At 51.3% G+C, this 15,674-nt stretch overlaps 1 protein-coding gene across 1 annotated transcript; it reads left to right on the top strand.

Moving 5' to 3' along the window:
- Positions 1-11,909: 11,909 nt before the first annotated feature.
- On the top strand, positions 11,910-13,168 carry LOC121563466 (histone H1-like). Its single transcript, XM_045219620.1, has 3 exons — positions 11,910-11,914; positions 12,688-12,862; positions 12,956-13,168. Exons 1-3 carry the CDS (start codon positions 11,910-11,912, stop codon positions 13,166-13,168), a joined length of 393 nt encoding a protein of 130 aa, XP_045075555.1.
- Positions 13,169-15,674: the final 2,506 nt, after the last annotated feature.

A 15,674-nucleotide genomic window follows, 5' to 3' on the forward strand; every position in this document is an offset into this window, starting at 1 on the left:
TGCAGTGCCTTAGACCACTGCGCCACTCAGGAGCAACACTTCCCAAGCATACATTTTCATGACAGCGTTCCTAATCTGCAGTAGGCAAAGCAGTTGAAAATCGGTAGGTTAACACCAAACCGTGAGGTTATTATGAATTCAGAGCAGTCGGATTAAGTCATAGTCAAATACATTTGAACAAATGACCAACAATATCACACGGAAAGTGATGTGAGCATTGCATTGTGGAAAGCAATGACTTTACAAGAACACGTATTGCAACGCGAGGCATGTATTTCTAGATGAAACACTGATTCAGTGTGATGAACAAGTACATGTATGATTTGGTGTGCTCTACTTGAACAGCGCTTAGAGTTTTGAAACCACTGCCTATGAGGAGCTGTCGTTGTTTGTTTTATTACCACATACTTATGGAAATTGCACCGGTTGAGAGATGATGGCTCTCTTGTGCCTACAGTGAAGGGTACTTCTGATCCAGCAGGTGGTGCTAAGATCCCTCCCTATATGACTTGAATGATGAGTTGATTTATTCCTTATAGCTCCTAATGATTTTAAGGCCAGTGTTGGCAAACATTACTTGTGCTCCAGCAGGTGGCCATGACATCCCTCCCTATATGACTTGACTGACCAGTTAGTTGATGGACTCCTTATAGCTCCTAATGATTTTAAGGCCAGTGTTGGCAAACATGACTTCTGCTCCAGCAGGTGGCCATGAAATCCCCCCCTATATGACTTGACTGACCAGGTAGTTGATGGACTCCTTATAGCTCTTAATGATCTCAAGCAGAGTGTTGGCCACATGACCTCTGGTCCAGCAGGTGCGGTGAAAATAGTCCCTATAGGAGTTGACTCATTTCTTTGAGGTCCTAAATGAAGCATAGGGGCGTCAACAGTGCATCTCGGCCTAATCCTGTTCGGGCCCATTTCTTCACGCGATGCTTCGGTGTTCTTCATCTCCTCTTCAATAGTCCTTCTCCACGTCTTCCTTCCCGTCTAGCCCTGTGCGTTCCACTGAAGTGTCTGTGTTTTTATGTCGTTAGAGTTTTGCTCACTGCGTATCCCCCTTCCATTTCCACTTTCTGTCCCAGTTGGGTAGCTATCCATTATACTGTAGCCTACTTACTACCAATGTCACTGTAGTCAAAGGTGATTTTCGATTATTATGTATGAGTATTATTATATATTGTTATATTATGATGTTCAAGCCTATAGGGTGTGGTAACAGGCCCTCTGTGATTTGTTGTTGTACTGTACATGTCAAGTATCTGCACTCTAGCCTAATTAGCCTAACCTGCTAGGGAAAAGTCACTTCCGGTCGTAGCTGTATCCCACCTAGTCAAAACCTTGTTAGTCCTTATCCTAAAAGGCACCCTCTGTTCCTCGATACTCCACCGAGGGCCGGCAGCCAGTAAGTACAGGTAAGAGACAATTATGGCAACAATAAGTTGTCCTATGAAAGCTAGTCACATCTGAGATGTTCAACTGCACTGAATGATAAAGTGGCAGTCTGTGCTCTTGGGCCCTTATGGCATCAGTGCACCCCCTCCAATTTGTCCCTTTTGAAATGAACAGTTGAGATGGGCCCTCTTTCTGTAGCCGTTCTTTGACGACACATCTGAGGCTATCCTGCGGCAATACAAATGATCAACATCATAACATTTATTCCATTATAAGAAGCTTTATTATTGGTTTGCTAAGAAAGGTACCATACAATATTGGCACATCACTATCACCTCTGTATGCGTAGGAAATCAATCCCTTCATTGTGTGTGTGTGTGTGTGTGGGTAAAGGTACGCCACTCTCGCCACTCTCGGCCTCACAGTTTATGCACACGGTCGTCTTTATGCAACAATATGGAAGACATTCCCAAATGTGCTTACATCATTGCGTAATGTCAGGGAGTCACACAAACAGTGTGTGCTGTTTGGCTACAGCACACATTAGGCATAAGGATGATGACAACTATTTTCTAAACGCTCCAGCTTGCAGAGGGATCACCACCCCTCCCATCCGCACCCCAGGTCCTCTTGGCCCCCTTACTGTCAGGCCGAGTGGTGTCTAGGGAAGAAAGAAGAAGAGTGATGTTTATTAATGACAGTCAATACGACACGTCCTTCCATAGCTAAACAGACTCATCCTACTAGGTCAGTGTTTCCCAACTCCAGCGGTAGAGTAGCCTACCCCCAACAATACCCATTTTTCTTGTAGCCCTGGACAGCCACAGCTGACTATGTTACGGTCCGGCACTGTTGGTCCTGTTCCTGCTGGGTTTCCTTTCCCTTTTTCCCTGTGTGTGTTGTTTGTGTCTGTCTCCCCCTGCTGTGCAGTCCAGAGGATCTAGGTCAGGGGGCGTGGCCATTCTCTCACAAGATCAGTTACATCCAGCTGCAGCTCGTTGTCAACAATCAGCCAGCAGTTATCTACCCGGGCTGGACACCTCTCCAGCGCCAGTTCGTTCCTACACTACCTGTGGTAACTTGGCCCCGTACAGAAATCTCAGTTTAGTTGTACTCTCTCAGTATTATAGTTGTTTCTGCCACGTTTGTAACCTGTCTCTCCTTCGATTAGATCTCGTCTGTTCCTGCTGCCTGCCTGCCTGCCATTCCCACGCCGCAACCTGCTCTGTTGTCTGATATCCTCGTCATCCAGCCCTCAGGACTACTGGCTCTCCACCCTACTCAGCTCCTACCCCGGCCTGAAGCTACTCCACCCCGTACTGCCTCTCTCTACCATTACACGCTGAATAAACTACATCATAATTCACCCTCGTTGTCCGCGTGTCCGTCTCTGCACCTGAGTCCCCCACCCAAGCCTAATAGAACGAACTGGCCTAACATGGACTCAGCAGAGATGCCACATGAAACAACGGGTGATGGCATACAACGCGCCCTCCATTCACAGGGAATGCTATTGGGACAACACGACCAACTCATCCGGACTCTATTGGATAACAACCAGCAGTTGTTGGATCAAGTATCTCATCTCTCCTCTCAGGTAGCTAACCGGGTAACACTCACTACCCTTCCTCCCTCTGTTTCTCCTCCGCCTGTTCCTCCTACAGTGGCTCCAGGTTGGCTCGCTCCTGCCCTTCGGGAACCCCCTACAACCTCACCCGAACCTTTCACCGGGGACCTGAACAAATGCCGTGGTTTCCCTGCTTCAGTGCCGCTTGGTGTTCCAACAGAAGCCCCTGTCTTTCTCCACGGAATCCTCAAAGGTACATTACGCACTGGGGTTAATGAGGGGCAAAGCTTTGATTTGGGCGAAGCGGCTTGTTCTACTCAGCAGATTGCCAGCCTGTCGTTTGACGATTTTTCCTCTCAATTGAAAGTTGTGTTTGATCACCCGGACCATGCGGGACCGCCACAAAGAGACTAGTGAAGCTACGACAGGGGCACGGGTAGCGTGGCTGAATCGCCATTGATTTTTGGACCTTGGCAGCCGATTCCAAGTGGAATGACGAAGCTCTTCAGGGAGCGTTTGTTACGGTCTAAGTGACACGATTAAGAATGAACTAGCTGTTCGTGATGAGCCTGCTAACCTTCATGTTCTCGTTTCCCTTGCTACACGAATAGACAACAGGCTACGGGAGAGGAGACAGGAGAGGGGCGGTCGGAGTCCACACCGCAGGCGGGGCCCCCTCGCTTTCGGCAGCCCGAGCTACACCACCACTCGGACACCGCCCACACACCTCAGCGGATCCCCCCACGGAACTAGACGAGCCCATGCAGCTGGGCCGTGCTCGTCTGTCCCCTGCCGAAAAGGAACGGGCGCATGCGGGCTGGTGAGTGCATGTACTGTGGGGACCGCACTCATTTCCTGGTTAACTGTCCGGTTCGCCCAAAAAGACCAAGCTCGCAGGTAAAAGTGGGCGTGCGCAGTGCTACACCTGACTCAATGCCCACAGCACCCCGTCTAGTTATCCCAGCTACAGTCCAGTTCAGGAATCTATCTCTCCCACTAGCTGCTCTAATCGACTCTGGTGCTGAGGATAGTTTCCTTGACGTCAACCTGGTCACTCAGGCTGAGATCCCTGTTCAGCCCCTGCCTAAGCCTATAACAGTAACCGCTATTCGCGGCCATCAGTTTGCCAACATCACCACCAAACTGTCCCCGTTTCTCTCATGCTGTCCGGCAATCACAAAGAAACCATCCAGTTTAAAGTAGTCTCCTCCTCGTCCTCCCCCTTATCCTCGGTTTCCCTTGGCTTAGCCTTCACAACCCCCATATTGACTGGCAAAACCACAAGATACACAGTTGGAGCACTCACTGCCATTCTGTTTGCCTTGGGTCGGCTATTCCGCCCTCGGTCGGCTCCCCTGCTTCCCCTGTCAAAACCCCAGACCTCTCTTCAGTCCCTGAGGAGTACCTGGACCTGGCCGAGGTATTCAGTAAGTCCAAGGCACTTTCATTACCACCTCATAGGCCATACGATTGCGCTATTGAGTTACTGCCTGGAGCCCCTTTGCCGTCCAGTCGGCTTTTCAATCTGTCCCGTCCTGAGAGAGAAGCTATGGAAACCTACATAGGCGACTCCCTAACCTCTGGCATCATTCGTCCCTCATCTTCCGCTGTTGGAGCTGGGTTCTTTTTGTAGAGAAGAAGGACAAAACATTACGCCCCTGCATTGACTACAGAGGACTAAATAACATCACAGTCAGAAATACATACCCCTGCCTCTCATCAACTCAGCATTTGAACCCCTTCATGGTGCCACTGTGTTTACCAAACTCGACCTACGTAACGCTTACCACCTCGTTAGGATCAGGCGGGGAGATGAATGGAAGACTGGGTTCAATACCCCTCTCGGACACTTTGAATACCTAGTCATGCCTTTCGGTCTCACTAACGCCCCAGCAGTGTTTCAGGCCATGGTTAACGATGTGTTGAGGGATTTTCTACACCGTTTTGTGTTTGTCTATTTGGATGACATTCTAATTTTCTCTAAGTCACAGGATGAACACGTCTCCCACGTCCGTCTGGTTCTCCAACGCCTCATGGAAAACAAACTGTATGTGAAAGCAGAAAAATGTGAGTTCCACCGGCAGTCCGTCCCCTTTTTGGGCTTTATTATCGAGCGGGGACAAGTGTCACCAGACCCTGACAAGATCAGAGCGGTTGTGGAGTGGCCCACACCCACGTTTCGGAAGCAGCTACAACGCTTCCTGGACTTCGCCAACTTCATCAGGGGTTTCAGCCGAGTGGTTGCCCCCCTGACCAAGCTCACCTCCCCGAAGGTGCCATTTCTGTGGACGCCTGAGGCCGAGTCAGCCGTGAGTACATTGAAGGAACTGTTCACCACCTCACCTGTTCTTATTCATCCAGACACTAGTTTGCAGTTTATTGTGGAAGTGGACGCCTCTGATTCGGGGGTGGGGGCTGTCCTGTCACAACGTTCCCCCACGGACCAGAAGCTCCATCCTGTGGCCTTTTTCTCCAGGGAGATTGACCCCTGCTGAGAAGAACTACGGCGTGGGTAACCGGGAGTTGCTTGCTGTCAAGTTGGCGTTGGAGGAGTGGAGGCACTGGCTAGACGGAGCAGAGCAACCCTTCATAGTCTGGACAGACCACAAGAACCTGGCCTACATCCAGTCGTCCCAAGAGGCTGAACTCCCGTCAGGCCAGATGGGCTCTGTTCTTCAGCAGGTTCAAGTTTATTTTAACATATCGTCCTGGCACACGTAATGTCAAGCCTGATGCTCTCTCTCGCCAGTTTACAGACAATGAAGACTCCAGCAATCCTGAATCTATTCTGCCCGCTTCCTGTTTGGTGGCGGCGGTTCACTGGAAATCGAGTCCCTCGTCCGATCGGCACAAGAGTTGGAACCTGGACCGGCCGATGGCCCCCGACCTTCTCTATGTTCCCGCAGCCGTGCGGCCGCAAGTGCTCAACTGGATCCACACCTCACGCTTCTCCTGCCACCCTGGTATGAACCGTACACTGTCGCTACTGAAGAGGCACTTTTGGTGGCCATCCGCCGAGGCTGACGTCCGGGAGTACGTGGCGGCCTGTTCCATCTGTGCCCAAAATAAGGCTTCCCACAGGGCTCCTTCGGGCCTGCTGCGGCCTCTCCCAGTCCCGAGTCGTCCTTGGTTTCACGTGGGCTTGGACTTCGTCACTGACTTCCTATGTCTGAGGGTAATGACACCATACTCACCATCGTGGACGGATTCTCTAAATCTGCCCATTTGTTGCATTACCAAAATTACCATCTGCCAGTGAGACAGCCGACCTCTTTGTCCTACATGTATTCCGTCCCCATGGAATACCTGTGGACATAGTGTCGATAGAGGCCCACAGTTCATTTCTCGGGTATGGAAGGAGTTTGTTCGGCTCTGGGTGCCACTGTCAGTCTCTCATCAGGTTTCCATCCCCAGTCCAATGGCCAGACTGAGAGGACCAATCAGGACCTGGAGGCTGCTCTACGCTGTGTGACATCCCAGAACCCGTCCACCTGGGCCAAACATCTCCCGTGGGTGAATATGCCCACAATTCCCTCACCTCATCTGCCACCGGCCCCTCTCACCATTTGAGGCGGCTTTGGGGTACCAACCGCCATTGTTCCCGTCTCAGGAAAGGGAGTTAGCCGTCCCGTCAGTTCAGGATAACCTTCGTCGCTGCCGCAAGGTGTGGGTGGACACCGTGAGGCTCTTCTACGGACAGCAGAGCGTAACAAGAGGGTGGCGGACAGGCACAGGGTAGTCGCTCCCCAGTTCCAGCCTGGTCACGAGTCTGGCTCTCCTCCAGCAACATCCCCTGCGCACTGACTCCCGTAAGCTGTCGCCCCGGTATTTGGGTCCTTTCGAGATCGACTCCATCATCAACCCCTTCGGCTGTTCGGTTGAAGCTTTCCCAGGCCATGAGAGTCCATCCTACATTTCACGTGTCCCAGCTGAAGCTGGTCTCCTCCAGCCCTTTGTGTCCGCCTGTGGATCCCCTCCGCCACCGCGTGGCTGGCGACCATCCAGCCTACACGTGCGGAGACTGCTGGGACGTCCGGAGGCGTGGTAGAGGGTTTCAGTACCTGGTGGACTGGGAGGGATACGGTCCCGAGGAGAGGTCCTGGATTCCCCGGCGATTTATACTGGATCCGCAGCTGGTGGCTGACTTCAGGGACCACCCTGACAAGCCGGGTGGGTCGCGGGTGGCGCCCGTTGAGGGGGTACTGTTACTGGTCGGCACTGTTGGTCCTGTTCCTGCTGGGTTTCCTTTCCCCTTTTTCCCTGTGTGTGTTGTTTGTGTCTGTCTCCCCCTACTGTGGTCCAGAGGATCTAGGTCAGGGGCGTGGCCATTCTCTCACAAGATCAGTTGCATCCAGCTGCAGCTCGTTGTCAACAATCAGCCAGCAGTTATCTACCCGGGCTGGACACCTCTCCAGCGCCAGTTCGTCTGCCTACACTACCTGTGGTAACTTGGGCCCCGTACAGAAATCTCAGTTTAGTTGTACTCTCTCAGTATTGTAGTTGTTTCTGCGCACGTTTGTAACCTGTCTCTCCTTCGATTAGATCTCGTCTGTTCCTGCTGCCTGCCTGCCTGCCATTCCCACGCCGCAACCTGCTCTGTTGTCTGATATCCTCGTCATCCAGCCCTCAGGACTACTGGCTCTCCACCCTACTCAGCTCCTACCCCGGCCTGAAGCTACTCCACCCCGTACTGCCTCTCTCTACCATTACACGCTGAATAAACTACATCATAATTCACCCTCGTTGTCCGCGTGTCCGTCTCTGCACCTGAGTCCCCCACCCAAGCCTAATAGACTAAACAACCTGTCACCTAATTAGCAAGTCCTCAATGAGTAAAATCAGGTGCAACAACAACAACAACAACAACAACATGAGGACAGGGACACAGTGTACTAGCTGATCTCCCAGTTGTCACCGTTTGGCCTTGTGTTCCACATAGCCTATATCAGTATTTGAGTATGTTTCCCGCGCACGGTAGGTGCTTTCACGTCACCTTTGAAATCGCTCCTCCCTAGTCCCCCTAGAACGAGCGCCCCCTCCCCTTTGCAACGCCTCCGAACATATCACAGAGGCGCGCTTTCTGTGCCGCTGGCCTCAATCAGGTCGACCAAACGCAGATAATAGCGCTCCACGAACCGTTGCTGAAGTCATTCATTCACTTGAACTCAACTAGCGAACACACCATGTCTGGAAGAGGCAAAGGCGGCAAGGGACTCGAAAAGGAGGCGCTAAGCGCCACCGCAAAGTTCTCCGCGATAACATCCAGGGAATCACCAAACCCGCTATCCGCCGTCTGGCTCGCCGGGCGGCGTGAAGCGATTTTGGTCTGATCTACGAGGAGACCCGCGGTGTCCTGAAGGTGTTCCTGGAGAACGTGATCCGTGACGCAGTCACCTACACCGGCACGCCAAGAGGAAGACCGTTACCGCATGGACGTGGTCTACGCTCTGAAACGTCAGGGACGCACCCTGTACGGTTTCGTAAGTTAAAGTCACTCTCTTCGAACCACAACATCCCGACACGAACCCAAAGGCTCTTTTAAGAGCCAACCACTCTGTCAGTAAAAAGAGCATTTCCATCGCCACCGAATGAATGCGCAGGTAGGCTGCGTTACATTGTAGGACGCGGTTACATTGTATCATTGTTTAATGGCGGCGCGCGCCGGCTCGGAGAACGGCTACATTGTATCATTTCCCCGCCCGTTCCAGCGTAGGTGGTTTACTACGCCTTTTTTGTTGTCTTTGCCGCTGAATAGTAACCCATGTTTGTCGGCCTCCATTCCAGGTGAAGGCAATGTAAAATGGCACCATTTGTCAAAGGTGTAAATAAAAAAAGCAGTCTGTTGGGTTTGAATGGAAAGAAATGCCTTTTTGTCGTTTAATGAGCGGATAGTCATTTTGAGTCGACTTCCTGAATCGGTAGGACACGACGGAGAGAATGGACGCTCCATCATTGGACTATACCCTAATGATGTGAATGAGAACGATAATGGCAAGAATAAAAAGGGGGTGAATAATCCCGTCTAGGAAGAATAGGAGTAGGCATATATATATATATATATATATATATATATATATATATATATATATACGTAGCCCTTTTTGCCAACGGGTCATTTCTGGTCCAGGTCGCATCATACATAAATAGTCCCCTGTAGCTCAGTTGGTAGAGCACTGTGCTTGCAACGCCAGGGTTGCGGGTTCGTTTCCCAAGGGGGGCCAGTATGAAAATGTAGGCACACACTTAACTGTAAGTGGCTCTGGATAAGAGCGTCTGCTACATGACTCAAAATGTCCATGTAAAGTGTAGTACATTTGAGTCACATAGTGTATTTTCCTTCCTACTACCCTCATGAGGCAACAGGATAAATATAATAAAATAATAATATAATATGCCATTTAGCAGACGCTTTTATCCAAAGCGACTTACAGTCATGCGTGCATACATTTTTGTGTATGGGTGGTCCCGGGATCGAACCCACTACCTTGGTGTTACAAGCGCCGTGCTCTACCAGCTAAGGCAGTTGCTTCCACGTGAGGATATGAATGTGTCTGCTAGGCCGTCACAGTATAACACAGTGAGCGAGGCGGGCGGCCCTTGCGATAGTCGTTGGAGCAGTAGCGGATCCCAATGACTACCTTGGGATAGCCTATACATTTACATTTTAGTCATTTAGCAGACGCTCTTATCCAGAGCGACTTACATGAGCAATTAGGGTTAAGTGCCTTGCTCAAGGGCACATCGACAGATTTTTCACCTAGTCGCCTCAGGGATTAGAACCAGCGACCTTTCGGTTACTGGCACAACGCTCTTAACCACTCTTAACCACTAAGCTACCTGCCGCCCCATACATATATACAACAAGGAAAAGAAAAGAGGCCGCAATCAACCTTCTGACCCACGTGCACCTGCTGGGATTCTTCTGCCAGTCCAACCACATATGCAGCCCTTGTCCCACTTGGGGAGAGAGAGAGAGAGAGAGGAGAGAGAGTGTGAGTGAGTGACAGAGAGAGAGAGACTGAGAGAGAGAGAGTGAGAGAGAGAGACTGAGAGAGTGAGTGAGTGAGTGAGAGATAGAGAGAGAGTTAGAGAGTGAGAGAGAGAGAGACTGAGAGACTGAGAGAGTGAGTGAGAGAGAGAGAGAGAGAGAGAGTGAGTGAGACTGAGAGACAGAGAGTGAGTGAGAGAGAGAGTGAGTGAGACTGAGAGAGTGAGTGAGTGAGTGAGTGAGAGAGAGAGAGAGTGTGAGTGAGTGAGTGAGACAGAGAGTGAGTGAAAGAGAGTGAGTGAGTGAGAGAGAGAGACTGAGAGAGTGAGTGAGAGACTGAGTGAGTGAGTGAGTGAGAGAGAGAGAGGGTGTGAGTGAGTGAGTGAGAGAGAGAGAGAGAGAGAGAGTGAGTGAGAGAGAGAGAGAGAGTGAGTGAGTGAGAGAGACTGAGAGACTGAGAGAGTGAGTGGTGAGTGAGAGACAGAGTGAGTGAGTGAGTGAGAGTGAGAGTGAGAGAGTGAGTGAGTGAGAGAGAGAGAGTGAGTGAGTGAGTGAGAGAGAGACTGAGAGACAGAGAGTGAGTGAGTGAGTGAGAGAGAGAGAGAGAGTGTGAGTGAGTGAGTGAGACTGAGAGAGTGAGTGAAAGAGAGTGAGTGACTGAGAGAGATAGACTGAGAGAGTGAGTGAGTGAGTGAGAGAGACTGAGAGAGTGAGTGAGTGAGAGAGAGAGAGGGTGTGAGTGAGTGAGTGAGAGAGAGAGAGAGAGAGAGACAGAGAGAGAGAGAGGGTGAGTGAGAGAGAGAGTGAGTGAGTGAGTGAGTGAGAGAGACTGAGAGACAGAGAGTGAGTGAGTGAGTGAGAGACAGAGAGAGAGTGAGTGAGTGAGTGAGTGAGTGAGTGAGAGAGAGAGTGAGAGAGTGAGTGAGAGAGAGTGAGTGATTGAGTGAGTGAGAGACTGAGAGACAGAGAGTGAGTGAGTGAGTGAGAGACTGATAGAGTGAGTGAGAGAGAGAGAGAGAGAGTGAGTGAGTGAGAGAGAGAGAGAGACTGAGAGAGTGAGTGAGTGAGAGAGAGAGAGAGTGTGAGTGAGTGAGACTGAGAGACTGAGAGAGTGAGTGAGTGAGTGAGAGAGAGAGAGAGAGTGAGTGAGAGAGAGAGAGAGACTGATAGACTGAGAGAGTGAGTGAGTGAGTGAGTGAGTGAGTGAGAGAGAGAGAGAGAGAGAGAGAGAGAGAGAGTGAGTGAGTGAGAGAGAGAGACTGAGAGAGTGAGTGACTGAGTAAGTGAGTGACTGAGTGAGTGAGTGAGAGAGAGACTGAGAGACTGAGAGAGTGAGAGAGAGTGAGTGAGTGAGTGAGAGAGAGAGACTGAGACTGAGAGACTGAGAGAGTGAGTGAGTGAGTGAGAGAGAGAGAGACAGAGAGAGAGAGAGAGTGAGAGAGAGTGAGTGAGAGAGACTGAGAGAGTGAGTGAGTGAGTGAGTGAGTGAGAGAGAGAGACAGAGAGTGAGTGAGTGAGTGAGTGAGTGAGTGAGTGAGTGAGTGAGTGAGTGAGTGAGTGAGTGAGTGAGTGAGTGAGAGGAGAGAGAGAGAGAGAGAGAGAGAGAGAGAGAGAGAGAGAGAGAGAGAGAGAGAGAGAGAGAGAGAGAGAGAGAGAGAGAGAGTGAGTGAGTGAGGAGAGAGACTCCCTCTATCTAGGCCTATATCAACGCGCCATAACCCATGATGCGCCCAGCCTCCATAGCGCCAGCCAGACACCAAGACCCACACACACACAGACAATATATTAGTAGAGACAGCCAACCTACCCACCTACCTACCTACCAGAAGACAACACACAATCTCACTGTGTAGAAATAGTAGGCTACAAATACAACAACAACAACACTCACACTGCCAGTGCACAAAAAGTACTAATACAATAACACACACACACACACACATAGTGCAAGTAAGCATGTCGTAGGACTGTTTATACCATGTGGATCCTGTACATATGATTGAATACAACCTGAAACTTGAGGTACAACACTAGTCTCAGCCAGGCCTCACAGGTGCATGTGTTTTAAGGTCCCCAAAAGAGCGCTTCTTTAAAACACCCCTGACCACATCAGGGGACCCCAAACCATTTGATTCCCTTGCCAGACATCTCGGGCTCACTACACAACAAGTGCTGCTCGCAATCGGATGCACTTTTAGGCCATTTAGAGACAAATAGCACAGGAAAACCAGTGCGCACGCTCCACCCGACAGTCGAACGGTGAGGTTTTGAGCGAGCCGCAACAAATGCACGGCCCTTCGCGGCCCACATTACTTTATTCTGAACGGAGACAAGTCTGCTAGCTGGGCCGTTCGCTTTTGGACCAAAAACACGGCTCCGTCGGTGACTTTTGGGCGATAAGGCGAACAGAAAACACAAGTGAAAGAGCATTTGGCCAGCCCAGAGAAACCGAGCTGGGTGCCTTGAGTCTACATGGTTCTCTGTCGCGTTTAAGGCCAGCCCCCTGCTCGGTGTGGAGCTTCATAGCGCAGAGCAGCGTCTACAGCAAACTACTCCCTCGCCAGACCGTGTGTGTGTGTACCGGACCAAACGACAGACAGACATGGCAGAAGTCGCACCAGCACCCGCAGCCGCAGCGCCGGCCAAGGCACCCAAGAAGAAGGCAGCAGCCTAGCCCAAGAAAGCGGGACCCAGCGTGGAGAGCTCACTCGTCAAGGCTGTGACCGCCTCCAAGGAGAGGAGGCGTGTCCCTGGCCGCGCTCAAGAAGACGCTGGCGGCAGGCGGCTACGACGTGGAGAAGAACAACTCCCGCGTCAAGATCGCAGTCAAGAGCCTCGTCACCAAGGGCACCCTGGTCCAGACCAAGGGCACCCGTGCATCCGGCTCCTTCAAGCTCAACAAGAAAGCCGTAAGGCGAAGAAGCCCGCCAAGAAAGCCGCAGTCCCCAAAGTAAAGAAGGTGGCCAAGAAGCTCGCCGGTAAGAAGCCCAAGAAGGTAGCAGCCAAGAAGGCCGTCGCGCAAGAAGTCCCCCAAGAAGGCCAAGAAGCCCGCTACACCCAAAAAAGGCGGCCAGAGCCCCAAGAAGGTGAAGAAGCCGCTGCAGCGTCAAGAAAAAGCGGCCAAGAGCCCCAAGAAGGCTACAAAGGCAGCCAAGCCCAAAGCCGCCAAGCCCAAGGCAGCCAAGGCCAAGAAGGCAGCCCCCAAGAAGAAGTAAACCTATTACAAACAGTGTTCTACTCCACACATGTTGTACCACAAAAAGCTCTTTTAAAGAGCCACCCACCTATTTCCATAGAAAGCGCATTGATTTCCATATACTACCTGTCGTGAAAAAGAAATTACGCACACTAGGCTACTTTTACGCACACAACATTGTCCCACTCTGGGTGTGTGCGAAGGGAGAGGCATATAATAGAGGGCCAAAATGGCTTAGAAATTCGACCTCACCAGCCATTTGTATATGAGCCACTGGTTCTATATCGTGGAGCTCCGCCCCATAGGGGAGCTATGCTCCTAGTGGTTTACCCTCTGCCCTAGGGCAGAACAGCCTGAAGCAAAATTATGCACACACCTACAGCCAATAGGAGTACAGGTGTCCCTATATAAGGAACCCCGTTCCCTCAATCTGCCTCCCATTATCTTCAGCACTGGACTAGAATTGAAGAAGCCATAGAAGACTCAGGAAGATCTCGCGTCGTTGATATCCAGCCATCAACGTCTTCCCACAATGAGCACACCAAGCTTACCCATAGGGTAAGTATTTAACAAAGCTCTTTTCAGAGCTCAATGTCGCTGTTCCCCTTGGCGGCTGTCACCCCCCGACATATGTTTCGTGGGTTGAGGGACACAGCATGCCAGGGACGGCCTCATTAATCCCCACTATGCGCCAGCTGCGCCCTCCTTTTTTGAAGGAGTGGAAGAAGCGTTGGGCATTTTAGGGAGGATATTCCTCTTGAGGATGTGCTATCAATGTTAGTCTCAGCTCTGAGGCATCATCTGAAGGCGCTGACTCAGGAGATGACAGGGCTATTGGGGAAGAAATGAATATTCTATTGGAACAATTCATTACACTGACCCAGATGTTTAACACCCCCTTTTCCTTCAGGAAATTGTGAGGTCATTACATCCCTGGATGATGACGCCACAGCCTCTCTGTGCTCTGAATTTTCAGATCTCATTGAGTGGGCTGCTAAACAGTGGGAGATTAAGCTGCCCCCCATTCCTCCAACCCCGGAAGTGGATATGATGAAGGGGCGGCCATTACTCTCGCTACAGCTTGGCGTCAGACGGCGGCCTCCAGCAGCAAGGGAGCGGGCCTCGCCCTGCAGCGCCAGAGGTGCCGGCGAGAGGTCATCAAAGCGTCATCCTGGCATCACCCGAAGGGCGGCCAGAAGAGACGCCGTTGCGACAGGCGAGGGGAGAGAACGGAAGACGGCACAGCGCCTGCTGTGACCGAGCCCACTGTCCCCCACTCTACCGTTGAGTGTATGGAGGAGAATGTTTTTTGTTGATGTGTAATAAAGAGTTGGCTCTACTTGACACTGTCAAAAAAGAGCCCCTTTTCCATAATACATCCGAGAGCGTTCGACCTTCCTCACTCTCGCTCTCTCTCTTACCACTATGAGTGCAGCTCAGCCTCCACCATAGTGCGTTGCTGAAACGCACACATAAGGCAGGTATATAAAGGTATTAAGTGTACCTTAAAGACCTCACTTTACAGACTCCTAGGAGTGCTGTAGTGAGTGTCTCACATAGCAGGCTGCAGTCTCAGCCAGATAATGGCATGATGACGCGACCGCTATTCGGGACGGCGCTCTGTCTCAGGCTAACGCCTCAGTCAGTACAGTTCAGACCCGTGCTACGTTCACGGAGGGCCTGATTACTCACGGTTACGGGCGTAACCAACGTATCAGCACCCGTTTCTCTCAAACGCGCTGATAATAACCACACTGAGTGTGGCTCAGCCCACCAGGAGTGCAGAGCTGAGCACACACAGGAGGTGAAGAAAAAGGGTATCAAGGCGCCGCCTTTGTGTTACCTCATAGAGACCTCACGTCACAGACTTCTAGGAGTGCTGTAGTGGAGCGTCTCACACAGCAGGCTGCAGTCTCAGCCAGAGAATGGCATGATGACGCGACCTATATATGGGGACGGCGCCCTGTCTCAGGCTAGTGCCTTAGTCAGGGCGGCTCAGAACCGTGCTACGTTCAAGGAGGGCCGAATACTAGAGTTACGGGTGTAACCAACGTATGGCGCCCCCTGTTCTCACAGAACGTGTTGATTCTCACCACTCTGTATGTAGCTCGACTCACCAGAGGTGTGTAACTGAGCATACACAGGAGAGGAAAGGGAAAAAGGTAGCAAGGCGCAGCCTTAGCTCACCTGATAAGGACTTTTACTACAGACTCCTAGGAGCTCTGTAGTAAAGGTTTCACACAACAGGCAGCAGTCTCTGTCCCAATGTGACATGAGGACGCAGCCGCTAGCTGGGAATGACGCCTTGCTGCAGGCTAATGCCTCAGCCAGCGCAGATCGGACCCATGCGACGTTCAAGGAGGGCGAGAATACTAGAGTTACAGGTGTAACCAATGTATGGGACGCCCCCAGTGTATTCAGAACGTAACAATGCCCATGGCTCTGAGTGTAGCTCACCACACAAGAGTGTGCTGTTGAGCAGCCGCATGAGACCAGTGAGGAGGTATTGTGGCACCATCTTGTGG

The sequence above is a fragment of the Coregonus clupeaformis genome, unplaced genomic scaffold, assembly GCF_020615455.1.
Source record: "Coregonus clupeaformis isolate EN_2021a unplaced genomic scaffold, ASM2061545v1 scaf2538, whole genome shotgun sequence".
NCBI lineage: Eukaryota > Metazoa > Chordata > Actinopteri > Salmoniformes > Salmonidae > Coregonus > Coregonus clupeaformis.